Raw genomic sequence first — 21,729 nt, forward strand, 5'->3', positions numbered from 1 at the left:
AATAATAGTCAGCGCCACCACCCGCTGCCTGACTGCGTCGCAGACTATTGCCCTGGTGTGTCCCACAGCTGATACATAGCTTTTCACATTACGCTCACTCATACCCCAATAGTAATCAGTAAACGTCTTTGCAGAAGAGTTTGTTCAGCACTTCATCAGGTATAAAGTGGTTTTTATTTGGAAATGTGGTCCCTATCCATCTTTTAAATGACTTTTTAATGGTCATCACACCATCCTAATCAATCATGCTGTAGAGCTAGACTGCAAGTGCAAATATACTATTTATAATTCCTGTATTCTGCCTAAAAACTGACACTGCACCTTTGAAGAAAAAAAAATGTTTTTCTTTATTTCTACTCCTGTTTTAATATTTGGTTCCCCCTCAAAAGTGGTGGAGGATTACTTGCCATATCTACTTGCCACACTTTGTGACCCTTTGCTGTCACCCCCACCAAGCTGCCTCTTAATACAACCCCCCCCCCCCAAAAAAAAAAAACAAAAAAAAAACACACGGGCAGGCAGCCACAGAACTTTACATCTATAATGAGATACAAATACGCATCAGCAGGAGAGTGACTATGCCACGCGCCTCTGTGTGAATATTACTCACACTTATTAGCTGGATTATGTTAATCTTTACACTCTCTGCTCACAGACAACAGACCCTCCATATATTGGGAAAGGGGTGTGGGGGTGGTCTTGGCAGTCAGAGTCTGTTTACGTGTGCCCAGGACTGTATGTGTGTGAGTGATTTTTGTGTTGCCAAACTGATCACCATACAAAAAGGGCAGTCTAATTACATCACTTATGCAAATAAGGAACGCACACTGACATGCACCAACAAATCGAACTTGAAAATCTTATCTATGGTCTGAAAGAAACAGTGCAATGTCACCATCTGTTACAGCATTTGAAAGATACACGTTTGCACTTTTGCATATTGGAAGGAAGTAGAAAACTGGTCAAGCTTCTAGAGGATTATACCACATTCTCATTGACTGTTATTGGAAAGTGTCCAAGTGCATATCCTCTGATTAGTCCTTTTTCAGACTGATGCATTGATAGTATCTCTGTTGGCATGATTGATTGAGCCTGACACATTTTAATTATGCCCAAATTAAATGAATCGGCTGGCAGACTATAAAACATTGCAGTTTAATAACGAGCCCCTCCATTTTCCTTTTTTTTCACCCCCTTCCTTCTTCCAATCCCATTTTGCTGGCCCGTACCAAATAACCTCTCTCCATTTAATGATATGCAAATGAATTTTCATGAACCCCATGATCCTATGCGATGATTAAACTCAGATGACATTAGCTGCCATGCTGCTGCCACTGTCAGTGTTTCTGTCTGCCTCCTTTTCTTTCCCCCAATCTCTACCATCTCTCTTTGCATCCAGCATACTGGTGATTTTAAGGGGTTCATTGTCATTATCCCTCGAGAATTTTCTTTGTGAGAGATGACATTCTGAATATCCAGTTATTTCAAGGAAGTTTTCCCTGTGGCCGAGGCTATAGAGTGTCATAACATGATTGTGTTTGCTCTCAAACCACAGCAGTAGTACCACAAGCACAGACGACATCCATGTTAGAACAGTACAAAATTTATAAAAAAAACAATAAAAAAAAAAAAAAAAATAAAAATACATTTTGGTAGTCGTCCCCATCTCATTTCCTATTTCCAGCATTCTACTTCCATCTTTCCATTCGAGTCTGTATTCAACTCCACCTCTGCTGTCGCTTATTGTACTCCATTTGCATAATGAAGCCCGGGCTTAATTAAGATCCCACTGGAGTCTGGAGCCAAGGATGAAGAAAAGACGTATCGAGGAAGAGTGGAGGGAGGTGGGGGCTGGGATCAAGCGTTCCTTGGCTTATCCGCACGTGTCCAGAGAGGAGGTAGACTTCAAGGGGGAGGGGGGCTAGTCGTTGACGAGCGATTAAATCGCTAATTATGATCGGCTGTTAGAATTAGTGTGTGGCTGTTAATTAGCTGCAGATGAGATGCCCAGACTGTTGCCCGCCCCTGACGACTCCAGCAGCATCCTCCCTGGATGGCAGTGAAGAAGCACAGCTTGACACCCTGGAGATGATGCCAACACATCCTTCTCTTTAACACATATAGCACTCTGAGGGGATTTCCCTTTAAGAACATCCCAGGTGTGCAAGTGCAGGAAAAAGGCTCTTCATCATCTCTGTCGACCCACTCCCACTGTTCTTCGTTAAGCAAAATTTTTTCCACATTCCTTATTTCTTTTGCTCATTATTTTTCATCCTCTCTAAGGAAACATGTTACACTCACTCTTCTTCATTCGTTTCACTGTCCAGCATCTTCTGTGAAGTGAAGTGAACAAGGCTGGGACAGCATTAGCCAATGGGCTTGTTGATCCATAGACTTGCAAAAGCTGCATTTGTGAGTCTCTTTATACTATCATGTATCAATGAGCTGCCATTCTCCACCTGCCTGTATAGCTTTGACGGCATCTTTAAGTGCCTAGCGGTTTTTGTTTGGCATTATGCCATCTCTGTTTTTAGTCTATCCCTTGAGGGGATATCTAAACTAAAAATGTCCAAGGCATTTAAAAAAAAATCCGCTAAAGATGCAGATGTTTGTTTACAACTGTGTTTCCTTGGCAGCATGCCACCTTTCTTCCTGTACCCCGCTGCCAATTTGCCATTGAAACCACTGGCAATCATTGCCCGGGCAATCCTTCTAGGCTTCCTCCGAGTAAACAAACAACGATCAGAAATAAATCCTCTAAGGGGAGTCCCTTTGTCTTTGAGTGTAACAATTCTCCGCCATCTGTTTAAGGGCTTCGAGTATGCCATGAGGACAAACTGGCACACTGCCTCCTGGCTGGCACACTTCGTCTGGTACAAAAGGGGGGCAAAAAGTAAAAATGATCATTGCATTTTCAGAATCCGTTGCACATCTCGAAGCAGATGGTCACTTTTAAAGAATCATCCATTTACATCTTCAGCATCCTTTTATGCCTTCGTCATTCATTCACATCTGAGTCATCGTCTGCAAGATGGTATCTCACTTACTTCAATGCTGCGCTTTGCCCGCATCTTTTCCGTATCTTCCTTTTCTCTGCCCGGTTTTCCGTTTATAATGCCCGACTCTCACTGTGCCAAGGTGGCATCACCGAAGCAGTGTGGAGATCTGTTTCTCTTCGTCGTTCGCTATCATCCTCCTCGCCCCTGCACCCATGCCCATGCCCGCCCTGCTTTAGTCCTGACTGGATGGCACCGTGCCAACCTGCCACTGCCATCGCTCTCATTTGTAGCTCATTCTTCCGTTGCCCTTCCCCCTGTCTCTACATTTCCATCCCACTTTATTCCGCTAATTTCCTTTCTTCACTTTTTAAATCGTTAACTCTCAGTTTATCATTATGCATCTTAACGTACATAGCTAACATCACTTTACTCAAACATTCATAACTTTTGTTTCTTCATAGAACCTACACAAACCGCCAGTCTTAATTGCCATCTGAAGGACTATTTTACCACCTGAAGGAATGATCTTGGTGGCAACCCTGCAGGTAATTACAGCTGCGGTTACTTATTCCACTGAGACAAGAGAAGGACAACCAGAGCCACGAGTTTGGAGAAAGCTGTGTTGTTTTAATTAACTTTTACCACCTCCCCCTCTGTGCTTCATTTCACTGCTCTAAGAGCTCTGAGTAGGTTGTTTTTGTTTCCACTGTACAGCATTATGATTGATGCGATTATCAGTAAAATTGATTGTGTACCATTGACCTCACCCACTTTACCAAGATGACCTACAGTCCTTTGTTTTTCCTCTTTTTTTCCCCCCACTCTCTAAATTCTGTTGTGTCAAACAAAAGCTGCCAGTGGTGGTGAAGCTATTAAGCAAATACTCTCATTATAACACAAAACATGATGAATATGTAAATGATGTGTGTAATTTATGCATGAAGGGAGACACTTCTGCTTTATTCCAGCTGCCATTGTTTTCCTCCATTTATATCCACTATTTTCTTAAAAATGTAAACTTTTATGAAAATTTTCCTCTTAGTTGGGATCAAATCATCAGAGACATTTTGTGGGGGATTTCTAGAAGTTTTATTATTTTTTAAAACCAGTTCTTAGTGCTTTTAACCAGGGTGTGGTGTTTCTAATAGTGCCTCTGGTTCAACCCATTCATCCCTTTTTTGCTCTCTTATCTAACAATCCATCCTCTGCAAACACAAATCTTGGTGATGCTTTAAACCAACAACTTTGTATTTGAACAATGTTGTTTGTTACCTGGTTAATGTATATTTAAAATAAAAGCAACTAAATTGTGTTGTAGTTAACATTTGCTCTTGAATATGTCTTCCATTTGCCCTTATGTGACTGTGTTGATCTTACTGTGTGGTCCAAACTGTGTGGCACGTCCTGATAGATAGAGAGTAGCCTTCTCCTGTCTAGGATAAACACCTATAATACTCGAGCTCCCCTGGCAATCACCATAGCAACAAACCATGGTACTCACGTGAGTTGCATAATAAGATGTTCCCCAAGAATGAGGACCAGAAAACAGAGACACACTAGACACCTGCAGCAATGAATGCCCATGTAAAAAAGACCAAATCCAAAACGATAAGCCGATTTCTATAAAGATCTGACAACTTATTGATAATCTTAAAGTACCCCTTGCACCTTTTTCTGTCTCTGCAGTTCTAACAGGTGCTGATGAGCTGCAGTCAATGATTGTAATGAGCTATCGATCACCGTGGGAAAACAGAGGGACAGAGAGGGGTGAGCGAGGTGGGAGAAACAAGAGGACCAACAGAGAGACAACAAGAATTGAAAAAAAAAACAGCTAAAAGCTCCCCCAGATAGAATATCAATACTTGCTTCAAACAAGCCCACATATCCTTTTGTTGTATTTGAAAAGGGAAGTTATCGGACAGTGTTTCCTATACAAGGCAGCTGAGGGGCACTCAAGAGCAGTTTCTGTGCTTGCTGATTTAAAGATGACCATGCAGACACGCTTGTCATGACCGACTCCAGATGCCAGCGAATGGCACTGACGCAGTATCTCTATTTTCCTCTTCTTTTTTATGTGTATGCGGTGTGCAAGGAGTGGAAGGCAGACAGCTTTAGGGGAGGGGGAAGTGCGTTTTCCCTGTCTCTGTGTGCGCGTGTGTGTGTTGGCTGGCGTTTCAGATAATGAAATGCAGCAGGGAACAAAGAGCTGGGGGCCCCTATTCTCTGTGCTGCAGCTTCATTTTCACTCCTGTCAGTCTATGATTCTTCCATAGCTTCTTTCTTGTGTACATGTAACTGTGTGCGTGTGTGTGTGTTTATATTATATGAGCTGCTTGTGTTGTGTGCAAGTGTGTCCCCCAACCCTCCTCTTCCTGTTAGCATTCTGCATGGCAGATTCCCCTAATGTAATAACTGTGTCTGCATGTCTAATTTACAGCAGGAGAGAGTAAATAGCCTGTGGTTAATTACAGTACGTGTGTGAGAGTGTGTGTGTGTATACGTGTGTGTCGACATGCGCGTGGGTGTGTCAGGATGATTTATGAGTTGCAAATAGCTACACCACTGCCCCGTTTCTCCTCACTTAGTTTTTAATCTGTCTTTCCATTAATTTTCCTGGAGATGTTATTATGGTTTTATAACGGTGTGCAGGAGGATGCACTTGTGAATGCGGGCATTTGTTAATGAGACAGAGGTGAGGCCATTCCGCATGTATCCAGCCTTACCTGGGGTTGCACTTCTTACATTTAGTCTCCTTCCTCCCGTTTGCCTTTTCTTCTTCTCTGGTGTTTCATTCACTCTTTTCATTGAGAGTCGCAACGAACACAGATCTTTATTGACAGTACATAGTGGAACATGGAAACAGCAGGTCAATCCGTTTAGCCCAAGGGCCGATACACCAATTCACCAATTTGTCAGTGTTAGTTTGAGGGAGAAAAGCAGCTAATCTCTCCTCTCTGCTCTCTATTGATCACACACTTAGACTCCACTTCTCTGTCTAAACACTATTGATTCCCCCTCTCTCTCAATCTCTTTCCCTTCTTCCTCTCTTTCTGGATTGCCTTCCTCACATACCAAAGCACTTGTCACTGCTCTTCATGTAGTAGTTACAAAGTAATACTGTAAGCCCCCGGTGTTGAAGTCTGAGTAACGTTTTGGATATTGTTTGTCTTATCTGTGCAGTTTTTTTTTTTTTTTTTTTTGCAATTTGGTCCATCAGAGTCACAAAGCAGCATCCCCTGCTGCGTATGTTCCAAATTTGCACGTTGTCTCATTAGAAAAATCAATTACTTAGCGACCCTTAAACAGCAGGGAATGCAGACCATGATTAAAAATTCACTGCTGGGTACACAGTCTCCTAGCTTTGTATTTATTTATTTTTTTTTTACTTGCTCAGTGGGTGCATATTGAAAAAGGAACAGATTTGTGTCAAGATGAAAGCTTTGTAAAACTATAAAAGAAAAATCAGTTGACCTCACAGCACCTTAGTCTTCATCAGCTCTGTGTTTGATTTTGTTTTGGTCTCTCAAGCCTGCAGATTAACGTGCAGCCTAATTTGTATTGAAATTATTATACTTTAGGTAAAGCGTTGAAGCACAAAGGAAGCCTCAGATATGCTGCAGGCATTGATATTTCTAAAGCACGAATCAATCTAAGGGGATACCATCTATCTAATTAATGAAATGTAAACAAGGAGTCCCATCTGTTACTCACATGGTTCAAGCAGTTTCACTCGTCTATTTTCCTTTGCTTTTCGTTAAGCTTTTGCCCCCCCTACTGGTGAGGTTGAATCATTACAGTTGTTATAAAACAGGCAACACATGGCTTTTGTAACTACTGTCAGCTGGCGTTTGGTAACCGGCTGTGGTGCCTGGGAACGTAATGTTTGCTTCCTCTGCTTATTTTAGTTTACTTTAAATAATAAATCGGCATCACATTTTACAGCCAGGATGCCTCCTACAGTGGCCGGTGATCAAGCTGTGGTCAGGCAGATGTTGAGGGAGGTGCTAGTGGGTCGAGAAGATCCGGAGTGTTTCTTCGCGATGTGTCTGTCCGTCCTGGGAAACCAAGAGACCCGCTCAGAGTTCCTGTCCATCATCAAGCCGCTGTCCACAGCTAATATCCGGCTGCACTCAGTCCTCAGATCCCTCTATCAGGACTATTTCACTAAGGTCAGTGAAAAAAGAGGCTATATTTAAAAGTGCCTTTTCTATTTGTTTTCTGTTCTGGTTAAGTGAATATTGCCACTTTTACTGATAAAAATAAATTAAAAGTAAAGGATTTCTCCTTGCAATGAAAAGTGATCGAGGCTCGTTAAGAACATCTGTTAAAGCAAAACGTTAACATTTCCTCATGTTACAACCAGAAACTTCAATTTATACTTAAACTGTACTTCAGTACCAATAAGGGAATAATAATAACAATAATAATAATAATAATAATAATAATAATAATAATAGTAAAAGTATAATATATACTGTATATAGTATAATCAAGTTATAATCGTCATTATTTTAAGCTTCCATCTTTCCCTTTGTTTTGTTTTTACAAATGTAAATCTAAATAGTTTGGTATATATATTCAGTCAGTCAGTGAGGAAGGAAGGAAGGAAGATTCTTGAGGAAGGAAAAGGATGGATGGATGGATGGATGGATGGATGGATGGATGGATGGATGGATGGATTCCTTCCTTCCTTCCTTCCTTCCTTCCTTCCTTCCTTCCTTCCTTCCTTCCTTCCTTCCTGACTGACTGACTGACTGACTGACTGAAGTGTCAACTTTTCAGAGTAAATTTTACTCATTTTAGTGTGAAGATTAAGAGGACCTCTCAGAGACTGGCGGGGAATCGACCCAATAGAGTAAAAATGAGCCTGCATGGCTGTCAAAAGTTTTAAAGAGTAAAATAGTTGGACCGAATATTTAACACCCATTTTTTTTTTTTTTGCTATATATAAATGCCTAACAATTTCACATGCCTAGCTTTGTTTTTGTCTTTACCAAAATTTTGACATTATGATCGTTATTCTTTTGTTTTGTTCTTTTTTATAGTGTTTGAGCAACTATTGTGGGATTTGTTTAAACTTTTTAAATGCAAATAAAACTATGAATATTATGTTTGCAATACAGCTAAATATACAGTGGGGCAAAAAAGTATTTAGTCAGCCACTATTGCACTATTGGTGGCTGACTAAATACTTTTTGGCCCCACTGTAGTTTTTGTCAAAACTGGGAATTTGGTATCTTAGCATGTATATTTTTGTCTTTTTGTTTTTTTTTTAGACTGAGGATGATGAGCTGGAAATTGCTTTGGCTCTGTCTCTTCTGGAAATGAAAGAAAACCAAATGTCCGCTCCTAACCAACTGGTTCTTCAGGCTGGAAACGATCAAAGCAGTTTACCTCTGAGTTCCAAACCAACGTCTCAGGAAAAAAGCTTTTCCAAACAAGAAGATGTACCTGGCAGAGAAAAAAGTGAATTTACAGAGCAGTCAAGATCAAAGACTAAGGAAACCTTCCTTGACATTGAAAATGATAAAAGTCTGAGTTTTAAAAGTGGTGACAACCAATCACTAGGGTCAAGTCAGCCTCCATATATTCCAGGATCCTCTGCCTCATTTACCATTCCAACCACAGCATCCAAAAGTGACCAAATGATAAGGGGAGATGGGAATGTATCAGAGAAACCAAAGCGCCCTAAAAGTAGGCGCCAGCGGCGAAAAGCAGCTGCCCAGCAGGTTGTAGGTTTGATCCGTTCTCCATCAGCACCACCACCTGTTTTACTCTGGTTCAGGAGAGATCTTAGACTCTGTGACAACCCTGCTCTCATCGGCTCTCTGGAGGTGGGTGCACCTGTCATCCCTATCTTTATTTGGAGTCCTGAAGAGGAGGAGGGTCCAGGGGTCACTGTAGCTATGGGCGGAGCTTGTAAGTTTCAATTAGACTCAAAAAAGCAGTCTTTTAAATTCTTTTATGTGTTGATATGTTAAAAGAATTATAATATCTAACACTTTTACTAATTGATTATTCTTTGTGAATCAGGTAAATATTGGCTTCATCAAGCTCTGTCTTGCTTCAGAGCATCTTTGGAGCAGATCGGCAGTCACCTCGTCTTCTTTAAGGCCAGTAATGATGTAACTGAGGTCGGATCTTCTCTGAATACCCTAAAAACATTAGTAAAGGAGACCGGAGCACAAAGTGTGATGGCTAATGCTTTATACGAACCGTGGCTGAAAGAGAGGGATGATGCAGTCTCGTCAGCCCTGCAGAAAGAGGGCGTTGAATTTAAGATGTTCCACTCGTACTGCCTCAGAGATCCATTTTCTGTCAGCACAGAGGGCGTCGGACTCAGAGGTTTGTCTTTACCATTTTGGTTTTTATATTAAATTGAAATTTGAACATTTTCTTTAGCCAGTTTTTTTTTCTCTTTCTTTGTGATGTAGGAATAGGATCAGTTTCTCATTTTATGAGCTGCTGCAGACAGAACCCAGGGGCTGCTGTAGGCGTTCCTCTGGACCCACCGGTGTCTCTTCCCTCACCTGCCCATTGGCCACAAGGAGTCCCTTTGGATGCACTCGGCCTGGCACGCATGCCACGCAGGAAGGATGGCACAATCGTGAGTAGGCATGAGAGAAAAGTCCCCCAAGGCTAACTAAAATCTGTTAGCCACTAAATTAGATAATTTAAGGCATTTATATTTGTATATTTTCAAATATTTTCATGTTACAAATATAAAGACGAGAGATTTTTAATGAGGTTTTAGATGATGGACTAACTCAGACTACTGCAAAGCTGTTACGGTGTTAAGGCCTTTGATTGTGTTCTCCTTACAATTTCACATTTAAAATTAAAAGTGAAAAATTAACCATCAGATTTATCATTTAAACTTATGATTTTAGATGCATTCCTGTTTATTTAATCACATTGTGTGATGAGTATGGATGTGGCCAGATGTTGGCCATTCCTTCAGTGGACAGGTAGTGGATGGAGTCTTTTGTTTGAGTGCAAACTGACCTGGATTTAGAGCTAAACAGTTGAAGTGTATCCTGTGGATGTGGATTATAAAAACATTGCCCTGTATGAAGATTAACACATAAAACCTTCTTGAACATGGACCTCATTAAGTGCACCAACAACCTGCAATATTAGTCTGGACAGTTCATTGGTTTACCCACTTGAAGACAAATGTTAAGTCAAACCTAAAGCCCAGGCTGCTCTATGTGGCAACCATTCAATATGGCTTCCTTTATTTTACTTAAATGTAATTCAGAGATGAAAAATATTGTAACACTGGTGAGCGTTACAAATAATCAGGCTTAGTTGCTTAGTTGACTGATTATCAGCAGTGTTTATTTATTCTTCAACCACAATGTTAGGGATGCAGCACACACTTCAGTAAACGCAACAGCCTTATCACTCAGGGTGAAACTCACATGCCCTCAACACATACCCCCAAAACAGCATGAACTGAGGCAAATACGAACAATAAACAACATGAGCAACATTTAAACAGAATAACAAGGAAATAAACAAGCAAACAAACCAAAACAGTGCCCCATAATGCACCTCTTCGTCCAGCCGCTACAATATGGTTTGTATGTGCATTCAGTCCCCTTAAGTTAAATATTAAACTTTAACTGAACCATTCCAAACATTGCCTTCCAATCAGTCTTTTGTAACATTTAAGTTTTTTTTCTAATCAGCATTACTGTCCTCAAAAGCTTAATCTGTTTTTTCCTGATCTCTAACCAGTTCTCCACATTATAATGCTGCTACCACCATGTTGTTAAATGGCATCAGGATGATGTTTTATTTCATCCAACCAGAGCATCTTGTATACATTTGCCATGGCCTCTGGCGAACTGCAAATAGGTCTTTGTACATCTTTCTTTAAAAGATGGCGTTCTTCCTGTCGGTCTTCCATAAAGGCCAAGTGTGTGAAATTTACAACTCATAGTTGTCCTGGTAACCACTACTGTTGTAGTGGTTTCCGGCTGCCCCAGAGTTACCATAAGCCTCGGCTGCTTCTCTGATTGATGTTTTTCTGGCTCAGCCTTGGTGAGTTTTATAATCCTACCATCTTTTAGAGTTCTCCTGGTCCTCACTGTGCTGTGTGCTCACTAAGGGTCTCTAACAAACACCTGCAACCTTTACAGAACAGCTGGATTTGTGCTGAGATGAAAATGCATTTTAAAGGATTCTATTTACTCAGTGACTTTGGGAGGCTGGTTTATTTAGTGGTATAAATTAAAGAGCACTGAATAGAAATGCACACCAAGTTTTTAGATTTAAGAAGTCTATTTTGAAAGAAATCGGAAAGCCTTTTAGTACTGCCTCAGGTAAACATTTTACTCTGTGATACTTTATCACCTCTGTGATACTTTATCACCTAATTCCCGATGAAATGCATTGAGATTGTAAAATGAAATAATGTGGAGAAATTCAGAAATGTTTCGATTGTTTTTTTTATTTTTTATTTTTATTATTGTTGCATTAAGGTTGACTGGGCAGCAAACATTCGGAAGTCCTGGGACTTCAGTGAAGATGGAGCACACGCCCGACTGGAAGCTTTTCTTCATGATGGTGAGACACCTTAAGCGCACATTAACTCTAGTACAGCTTTACTTTTAAAGGTATTAAACAGCTGCTATTTATCTCTTCAATATCCAGGGGTTTATCGGTATGAAAAAGAGTCAGGCAGAGCAGATGCTCCGAATACCAGCTCCCTGTCTCCCTACCTGCACTTCGGTCAGCTCAGCCCACGCTGGCTTCTGTGGGATGCCAAGGGAGCGCGGTGTCGACCTCCCAAGTTCCAACGCAAGCTGGCATGGAGGGATTTGGCTTATTGGCAACTGACACTGTTTCCTGACCTGCCCTGGGAATCCCTCAGACCTCCATACAAGGTTAAGATAAATTTAGACACACATCGATTTATTATTCAGGGATTTGCAGTAGCATGGCTGGTTTGTATTGAGCAGCAGGAATTATTAATCTGCTATTATTGGCAGGCTTTACGCTGGAACACTGATCGCAGCCACCTGAAGGCTTGGCAGAAAGGTAACACCGGCTACCCGCTGGTTGATGCAGCCATGAGGCAGCTGTGGCTGACAGGCTGGATGAACAACTACATGCGACATGTTGTGGCATCTTTTCTCATTGCATATCTCCATTTGCCTTGGCAAGAGGGCTATCGTTGGTTCCAGGTAAGATTCTAGAACGTAAAAGACGAAAGTTAGTGTCCAATTTGTAGCTTCAAAGATAGGACCTAAAGGGCTATTCTATTAGTTTTTAATAGCTACATTTTTATTGCACCAGATCACTTTTGACTAGAAAGTGTGAAAACCATACTTCTATTTTAACCTAGATTTATTTCTCCTTTACTACAGATGCCACTTAGCTCATTCTTTAAAATAGTTTGGGTTTAATTGGGGTTATTGGTGAAAGCTAAAACATAAATTTCTTTCCTTAAATTGGTGCATGTATTGTATTCCCCTTTTTTGATGAAGTAGAAACTCTCTAGTCATGCAAAAAATTGCACAGGCTTACAGCTGTAGCAAGTCAAATATTTATTTATTCCCGTTTAGGACACATTGGTCGACGCAGACGTTGCTATAGATGCCATGATGTGGCAGAATGGCGGTATGTGCGGCCTAGATCACTGGAACTTTGTCATGCATCCGGTTGATGCAGCGATGACTTGTGACCCATACGGCAGCTATGTCAGGAAATGGTGTCCCGAGCTTTCAGATTTACCAGATGAGCTGATTCACAAACCCTGGAAATGCCCTGCATCCATGCTGCGACGAGCCGGTGAGGAACTTCTCAAAACTTTTCAGGTTTGATAACTTCTTAATCGTAGACCTAACTAAACTCATTTTATATCTGTTGCTTGTTAAGGTGTGGTGTTCGGCCAGACGTATCCTGAACGGATAGTAATCGATTTGGAGGAGCGAAGGACCAAATCCCTACAAGATGTAGCTCTGGTACGCAAGCAGTTTCAGCAATATGTCGACAAGCGCTCGGGCTGTGATCTGGTGCCTTTGCCCAAACGTCTAGTGTCTGAGGCTCTGGGTTTGTCCCACCGGGACGGTGCTGTGGTCACAGAAGGGAAACAATTCCTACTGCCTGTCATCACCCGCATGGAGTTCAAACACCAGCTGGAAGACCCGGACGCAGACGCAGCATCAAACCCCTACAATGCAGTCCTAAAAGGATACGTGAGCCGCAAGAGAGACGAGACCATCGCTTTCCTTAATGAGAGAGACTTTACGGCCAGTGTGATGTACGAGGGAGCTCAGAGACGGGAGAGGCTAGAGAGGGATCATCGTAGATTGGAGGGTCTCCCTCCGCCCCCTTCAGCCAGAGGAAAGGCCAGGAGGACTCCAACAGCCAAGGACAGATTCTCCGTGGTGCCTGGTGGTGCCATAGTTTCAAAGAACTGAATGAGAAATCAGCAGGATTGTAACATGTTGATATTATTTAAGTTAAAGTTTGATTTGGTTTTCTGATATTTTTTTTCTCTCAAAAGTGTACCTTACAGTACTGTCACTAACACTAAGATGCTGGTTGAACTTACAGTATGTCTTTTTATGCTGCTACAAGATTTTGAAATGAAAGTGCCTTTTAAAAAGTATTCCTTAAACTATTTTTGTGTTTTTTTCTGTTTTAATCACAAAGTTCAGTTTACTTTATTGGGAATTTCTGAGAAGCATCAGAACAAAGAAGTTCACAACAATGAGGAGGTGGAAATTATGCATAGTTAGAAATTTCTCCAGGAATAAATATTTGAAATATTGGCAATTTTATTATCCATCTAACTCAAAACTGTTTTCCTGTAGGACTGGCTTATGTTTGGATCAGTTACTTCCCCCTTATTTTTCATTCTGATAACTGTATATGTAGTATCAGTTTTCAAACAGGCTCTAAACTTGCGCCTATTATCCAGGAAGTTTAGTTTTGGTCACATAAAGTTCTTCCACCTGTTGAGTCTACTTCCTTCTGTTTTCTGTTCACAATTTGTCTATAAAGGCCATATTTTTAAGTGTTTCCCACCCGAGTTAAGGATTGCTAATGCTCCTACAAAGTCAGCATAGGTCCCTTTGCTGCCATCCCTCCCTGGCCAGTCACTCCAGGTGGATGCTCATGTCTTAAAGGTTTTAAACCTTATCTTCAACTATAGGCTGATTTGTTTCTTGGTCATCTTGGTTTTCTAACAAACCTCTGGGACTTTTACAAACATTTGCCATTAAGATTAAATTTACACCCAAGTGGAATCTGTTTACCCACAGCTGGACTGTTAAAGGAAACCTGTTGCACTGAATATCTGCTGTCGCTACATGCTCAACCAGCAGGAGCAAACCCTGCAAAGTGACTCGATGTATTCAGCAGGGCTGGGTTGAGTTGTCTCTGTAAGGTAACTTGACATTAAATGTTAACAATGTGTGATAAATAAATAAGCAGAATTTAAAAACATAGTAAGGGTGTTAGAACAAAAAAAGATTGAGCACCAACTTAACAGACTATTGGAACTTTTATTCATAACAAAATGTGGCTAATATGCCTTCCATCTTATAACTTTCAGCTACTTTTTGTTGGTCTTTCATATAAAATCTTATATCTTCGTGTTAGTGGTCTTAATAGCTATTAAAACAGCTTTTTGCTAAAAAAAAAAAAAATAGATATACTGATCAAGATATTAGAAAGTCTGTTCATGTTAAAGATGCAGTTATGAGAGAACATTTAAGATGTTTGGTTTTTTCAAGCATTAGTAAAAAACCTGCAGTGGATCATCTTTATTTATCAAAGATCAACTAGGGTATTATCAAAAAAATAATGTTAAAGTATCCTGTTAAACTGCAGATACTTTTTCCCTGCTGTGCATTAAAGCACAGTTATCTTTTTCTTTTCCTGTTGCATCAGTAAAGCTTTGGTTTCATCTACCTCTCATCTGCAGTCTTGGCAAGGTGGTTACCTTCCATCAAATTGGAGCTGGTTCATTTCTACTCTTGTCAAATTTTTGATAAAACATTCTCTATCCAATGGAAGTTTCTATATATAATTATAGAGTGTAGTGGGAAAAAAAGTATTCAACTATTTATTCCAGTTAAATAAACAGAGATCGATGGATTTAACTTACAATGATGGAATGTAGTCAAAACAAATTACAGAGACTTTGGTTAAGAGTAACATGTTATGAATAAACCTTGAGAAAGATTCTAGTTTGTTATGGAAAGAAGTATATCTTGTCTACAAACACCCCTCACTAAGGCATTGTGTGGCCTTGCAGGTGATACAGACCAAGTGAAACGTTTTATAGAGATTAAATAGCATGAAACAAGAGAAATCTAAATTTTCCGACCACAGGGAGATAAAGGAAATTCTAAGTTTTTAACTTTTCTCTTAATTTCTCAGGCTATTTTTATTAGAGTGAAATTTCTACATATTAAACTCACATCTGTCCCCTACACACCCACACAACTGCCATATTTAGAAGCTTGATCCAACCTGGTTTGATAAGCTCGTCAAATGTTTTTCAAATATGGGGAACATGTTGCAAATTTAGGTTATTATAATACAAATGAAACTCATTTTCATCTCACATTTCCTTATTTCAGATGAGCTCATTCAACTCTGCAACTGAGTAACATCTGTTGCATATGTAAACTGCCAATACATACCATCACATGAAAAATTACATAATCTAAGAAAGCCATTTTAAAAGATTGAGAATCCATTAGTTTGTAAACCTGTCATGGAGATAAACCTGAGATGGAGAGAAATGAACCAATAAATGAAGAACAGGAGACCAGAATTTTTTGTTGATGACTGAAAAAGATTTAATACCAAAACATTGATATAAACACCCCTATGTCGGTTAAAAAGATGGACATCCTGCAACTTGGTTTAAGCCATTAAAGATCAGTTTGGTGTTAAATTAATAGAATCCTTACATAATAAATTAGATGTTCTACTGCTTTACAATGCAAACCAATGTAACCATCATCTTTAAACTAGCTGTTAACCTTTTAATGTTAGTTAGGGCCCCTGATGCCTCTGACTGCTAAAAGCTGAGAAATTGCTGATTCAAGGGATATAACTTTTCATAGATAAACTGTGATAGGAAGAAACTCAGCCTTGATTTCCATTGTCTGAGGGAATTATGGGGTTGTAGCTCATTTCTTCCAGAAAGGAGAGTCTAAATGAATTTGCTGCAGGTTTCTCATCTGTCTAGCTAAATATTTTTTGGTTAAATCAGCAAGTTGCTACAGTACTGTCCTCACTCTAGCCTACTTTGAATAGGTATTAAAGTCATTGAATGATAAAAATCTGTTTTTTAAAGAGAATGAAAATGAACTAAAATTCAGAATAAATTAGCTGTGACGGCTAAAATGAAAATTGGACAACAAACTTTAGCTTAAAAATGTTAGGTGATCATCTAAATTAAATCCTAACAAGTTTCTAACAAGGGTTTCAGCACTTAGTTTTTCTTGGAGTTTGCAGTTATGGTTGTTACTTTTCCTTTGCAGTACTTGGTGCAGCAACAATAAAATCCTTCCATCCATTTTTTGTCAGGTATATCCCTACTGGGGTTGCAAAGGTCACATCCCCAGCTGTTAATGGGCGAGAGGCAGGGTACACCCTGGACAGGTCGCCAGTCCTGTCCAGTGTGTACCCTGCCAAACAACCATTCAGAGACAACCAATCATTCGCACACAAACTCACACCTAAGAAGCAATGTTTTTGGACTGTGGGAGGAAGCCGGAGCACCCGAAGATAACCCACGCATGCACAGGGAGAACGGGCAAACTCTGTGCAGGAAGACCCCGGGCCAGGAATCAAACCCAGAACCCTCCTGCTGCAAGGCAACAGCGCTATCCACTGCACAGCCCGCCACAATGACATGCAAACTGTAAATTGATCTCTGATTTCTTTAATTTCTTATTAAGTTAGGGAAAAAAATTCACACAAATATGTGAGGAATTGTTTATTTTTTTATTACACAGGCCCCATATCCACAGTGTAGACAAACCAGATTAATAACACCATAAAGACCAAAGTGCGTTTAAGTCTATGAATACTAAAGCAGAATTTTAGGTTTGATTGAAATGCTTAGTGGACTTTCTACTGCCTTGGTTTCATTTCTTGCGTTTAAATGTTTCAGAGTTATAAAAAGGCAGGCTGTTTATTCAGTGCAGACAGTTGTACTCAATAGGTAAAGACTTTCTAAAGTTCACATTTCTACGACCCAGTCAGATCAGCAGTACATAGCTGTAGTTAAGCTTTGCTGCTGGATGCATTGTGATGGAACCGAGAGGCATGTCAAATGCATCTCCCTGCAAAGTAGCACTTAAAAAAAAGGATAGTATTCATGAAATAATCTAAGGTTAGTCCTCGATGGAGCGGATGTATTTCTCGTATGCCGCCTCGTCCATCAGAGCGTCGAGCTCAGCAGGGTTAGCAATCGTCATCTTCATCAGCCAACCTACAGGAAACGGGGTTTTTAGACATAATTTATTCCAAGGTTTGATCATCATGCAAAACATTGAGCAGCAATATAAGTTGTTTATGCAGCACAAAGCCGACCTAAAATACAATTCTAAAGAGCTTGAGAACTCATTAAACTCCTTTCTGGACACATGGAAGTGGCACCATTTAGACCTTGGAGCCTTCCAGGTTTGGTTTAGAGGGAAGAGATCTGCTTGTTTAAAAGACAGAATATGTTATTGTTCTGCATTTCCCAGTAAGGTCATAAATATTGCTTAGTTGTTCCATTTCCATAAATTATTTTTCAGGTCTTACATCACAGCAAACTAAAATATGGCTGTACTGTGAAACCTACTTGATATAGGCTCCTGGATACAAAAATGTCATTTTTAGGACATTTATCTTTTTGTTGGCAAAATGATATGCCTGTACAATACTGCCCTCTGGTGTCTAACCAAAAAAGATTCCTGTAGAAAATTATAAAAACAATACTTATTTTATCTTTAATATAGCCAATTTTATATTTGACCAAATAACCCAGTGTTTGGAATAGTTTATTTCTCAGTAAGAGGGGTTTATGAGGTTTATGAATAATTTCAAGAAATTGTAATACATTTAAACTGAATAACTGAGCATCCGCTCTATTTTTCCACTAAAAGGAAGAACGTTTTCTAAAATTTAGTTTGTCTTTTTTCATAAAGCTGAAGAAGCAAACCGGACTGTAGAGCAGTAAGAGCTTTTGAGTGTGCTCACCATCTTTGTAGCAGGATTTGTTGACCAAACCAGGGTTGTCCGCCAGTAGTGTATTGACCTCTACAACTTCTCCAGTCAGAGGCGAATAAAGTTCACTCGCTGCCTTGACACTTTCCAGAGCTCCAAACTCATCTGTGAGAAACAAAGCACATACATCAATGGTTAATCTTTAAAGAAATGTAACCTCCATATATCAGTTACATTTTGTCTTCAACTCACTGAAATAGAACACAAACATCTATGTAAAGCACAAATACCCAACTTAGATAATGACTAAGGATGCAAGTTATCGATTCATGATGTAATTTAAAGCTGATAAATCTCATTGGTTTACTGACAGGCTTATAAATAAGCACCCATTTTCTTAGAAACTACAAATTGTCCTTTGTTGAGAGGGTGTTTAAGACTTTTTTTTCTCTCTCTTTAAACATATACCAATTTTAAAAAATAAAACAAAATCATATTTCAAAAATTGAACAGACTGTATTAACAATTGTGGTTTCCTCATACATTAACTAGATATTATTATAAAATATAAGTAAACAGGACCCTAACTGCATGCTCTTAATGATCCCCTATGAACGATGATGTCAAACTATCATTTAAGGACATGTCACTCTGACATATTGTGAGACTGTACATGCCAATTTATGTCCATATGGCGAGACACTTTGTGCTATTGGCTGTGCCTCTAAGTGGGATGTTATGGTTGCTTTAAAATAATTGGATGTTAAAAGTTGGCTCCATGAGGAGCATTAATTCTATCAACTGCTCCTATTAGTACGCATTTTTTTTTATCACCTTACAAATGAAATTCTTATCCTTTCTCTGTCATCACATCCTCGCTTTACCAGCATGCTGGTAGTTTTAGGTTGAGAGGTTGACACTATAATTAACCACCCATGCAGCATTAATTAATGGTTGCTAATTAGGAGATAACAGGTTTGTTGAGTACTTATATTTAAAAACAGAACTGCACATAGTGGATTCTGTTTTTTTGTAGCCATTAAAATAATCCTGAACCTCACTCTGTTCTGATCGTTTCATGTTTCTGTTCTCTGCCATGATTATTTCTCTCACAATCAGTATAGGCTTCACTTAGGGATAAACAGCAGCGCCCTCTTCTGGAAGAAGACTGCACTGTAATACTGAAAGAAGTCTTCTCTATTATCAGTTGGAACACATTTTCATCTAAACCATCGTTTGCATCTTTAGCTATAAAAGAAAATGCAAATATAACAAATATTCAAAACGGAGTTGAATGACAGTTTTGTTTCATTTTAAATGTTTTTTATTTTCTAGATTGTGCTCTCACAATTGCTATCACCATTGATGAAAATTACTGTTTTTTTGTAAGTTAGAAAACCTACAAAATCGGCATCGTATAAACATACTTTGATAAAAATATTAAAGCTGAATACAATCATCATAATTGGTCAAGATGGATAAGATGCAAAGACCTATGTAAGCTGTCATAAAGGGCCATTAATGCAAGCCAGACTAGTAAAAGAAGCTATGACAGGTTGATCAGACTTTACAGCATCTAGAGTCAAAATGCCAGAATCCAACTAGACGGCACAATAATTCAATATATTGCCCAACGTATGTGTGTATGATTACAGTGTTTGTAACTGACTAATGTTCTTCTTTTAATGTGGTTTTTATGTGTTTTCAATAGTAAATGTATCTCTAAAATGTTAGTTTAACTATGTTTAAATAACCTTTTTAATATGTCATAACTTTCTGCGGGCTTTTGTTTTGGGTACCCCTGGCAGTGTTTCTAAACCTTCTATGTTGTTTAAACAACATCAAAATCAAATCAAAATCAAAATTAAGGAAATGTATTGTGATTTTGGCCATTTTACCAAGCCCAAACAGATTAATTTGAGTAATAAATCCAACTAATAATAGAAATAAAACTCAACATAAAACAAAAATTATCTGTCAACAATTTCAATATAAATCTATTTTTTCTTATATAGAGCATTAACAATCTAAAGAAAAGATGTGGCATTTTATTTAAAATATAGTTTAAAGATGTAACTTATTCACTTATGACAAATATACAATATGTGTTTTTCTATTAAAACTTTCAGAAACAATACCATATTAGATAACTGACACTTTGCTTAACTCAAATTAGTGAACAACATTGATTGAATAAGCTTTATTGCCATTATACCAAATACAATGAAAGGTCATTTGACATATTTTTAGTAATGTCAATACCAGATATAATTAAAATATTAACCCTTTATAGGGGAAAATAGCATTTTTGCTCACTTGCATACCCCTTACAAATGGAGTCCAGCGCCCCCCACGTCCCTTAGGGAGGTCTAGAAGCACAAGATCTATATCCAGCCATTCAGCAAAGATGCTGCTACATGGATGTGCATCTTATTGTGGCATTTGAGCATTTAGATGAGCCCTTGAATGATATATTACCTACTGTAAATTCAGTAAAAAAAAAAAAGTTAACAAGTCAAGAAAAAAAAAGGTAAAAATCCAATTGAAATTTTAAAAAGTTAATAAAGCTAGTAAACAATTATATTTGTTTACTAGTAGCATCAGCATTAATGCCTCCAAGGCAGGGATCTTCAACGTTTTCCAGGCCAAGGACCCCCAAATTGATGAGAGATGGTGTGGGGACCCCCTAATTATATATATTGTATGAAATTGTGTTATGGTATTATGGTCAAAGCGGTCCTATAGTCACTCTATTACAGATGGAGTAATGTAACGAATGTAATTTCGCCCTGGGATTATTAAAGTATTTCAGATTCTGATTCCTGGTTGATGGTACAGGCGTTGTGAATGAAACGGTGCCCAGCTTGAAAGAGCTCCTGTGTGTCGTTGAATGTGTGCATTGATGACTGAAAGACATCTTCTGCCTCCTTTTATCTGTTTACTACAGTGTGTTATCTGTTTACTTTACTGTTTACTGTGTGTTGAATTCCTGTTAATGTGCATTTAAAGACATTTCAATTAGTGGACCCCTGTTGAAGACCTCCAATCTAAGGTTATGTTGTACCAAAAAAAAATGTGTATCTTTTACTCTGAGTGTTTTTATAATGACTTTCTTATAGATGCACTTCTGTTATTTTTCTTAATATATTCGGGCAAGTTGGCGTTTCTTGTTAATACATTGACTTACATTTTTCCCATTAAAATAATCCATATTTTTTGAAAATTACAAAGGTGATAAGGTATTTTTCTGGATTACAGTAACACTACTGGCTTGAAACTGATTTTCAAAGTATTTCACTGAGTGCCCTATAAAGGGTTAATATATTGTCATTATTAATATTTGCAGTAGCCTATGGAGTGTTTGATTTCCCACAGCAGTTGAACCCACAAGAGATGGGTGATAACTGGATAGTTTGTGTTTAAAAACTGTTAACCAGCAAAGTCTTCCCACAAATTGCTTTTAGCATACAAAGCAGAAACGCCATGTTTCAAAATAACAACCAACATCAATCAAACAAGCGTTTACAGATGATGA

At 38.9% G+C, this 21,729-nt stretch overlaps 2 protein-coding genes across 4 annotated transcripts in view; one reads left to right on the forward strand and one right to left on the reverse strand.

Annotated features, from left to right (window-relative positions):
* The first annotated feature begins 3,393 nt into the window (after positions 1-3,393).
* Positions 3,394-14,535, forward strand: LOC107090544 (deoxyribodipyrimidine photo-lyase-like). Of its 3 annotated transcripts, none has more exons than XM_015383972.1 (11): positions 3,394-3,544; positions 4,686-4,775; positions 6,960-7,168; positions 8,276-8,918; positions 9,033-9,344; positions 9,434-9,606; positions 11,489-11,573; positions 11,661-11,893; positions 11,999-12,193; positions 12,575-12,800; positions 12,888-14,535. In XM_015383972.1, the coding sequence occupies exons 2-11, from the start codon at positions 4,715-4,717 to the stop codon at positions 13,430-13,432; spliced, it is 2,682 nt and encodes an 893-aa protein (XP_015239458.1). In that variant the 5' UTR covers positions 3,394-3,544; positions 4,686-4,714; the 3' UTR covers positions 13,433-14,535. The 3 variants fall into 3 exon arrangements, with proteins under 3 accessions (XP_015239458.1, XP_015239459.1, XP_015239460.1); XM_015383973.1 differs by having other exon boundaries at positions 4,686-4,766; XM_015383974.1 differs by having other exon boundaries at positions 4,686-7,168; positions 12,888-14,533.
* Positions 14,536-16,845: 2,310 nt separating this feature from the next.
* The window catches only part of LOC107090538 (glycine cleavage system H protein, mitochondrial-like), a 6,133-nt gene continuing 1,249 nt past the window's right edge, over positions 16,846-21,729 (reverse strand). The window contains exons 4-5 of the mRNA XM_015383966.1: positions 18,228-18,359; positions 16,846-17,472 (exon numbers count right to left, since the gene is read on the reverse strand). Coding sequence (XP_015239452.1) covers positions 17,375-17,472; positions 18,228-18,359 — 230 coding nt within the window. The 3' untranslated portion in view covers positions 16,846-17,374. The remainder of the gene's footprint in view (positions 17,473-18,227; positions 18,360-21,729) is intronic.

This window comes from Cyprinodon variegatus, unplaced genomic scaffold, assembly GCF_000732505.1.
Source record: "Cyprinodon variegatus isolate N-32 unplaced genomic scaffold, C_variegatus-1.0 Scaffold299, whole genome shotgun sequence".
In the NCBI taxonomy this organism is placed as follows: domain Eukaryota; kingdom Metazoa; phylum Chordata; class Actinopteri; order Cyprinodontiformes; family Cyprinodontidae; genus Cyprinodon; species Cyprinodon variegatus.

What these genes read in the sequence shown, in the direction of transcription:
- LOC107090544 (XM_015383972.1), top strand. Translation starts at nt 4,715, where the DNA reads ATGATTGTAATGAGCTATCGATCACCGTGGGAAAACAGAGGGACAGAG. An exon ending in GGAAGCTTTTCTTCATGATG is followed by an intron (nt 11,574 to 11,660) that starts GTGAGACACCTT and finishes TTCAATATCCAG; the next exon opens with GGGTTTATCGGTATGAAAAA. An exon ending in CCCTCAGACCTCCATACAAG is followed by an intron (nt 11,894 to 11,998) that starts GTTAAGATAAAT and finishes TATTATTGGCAG; the next exon opens with GCTTTACGCTGGAACACTGA.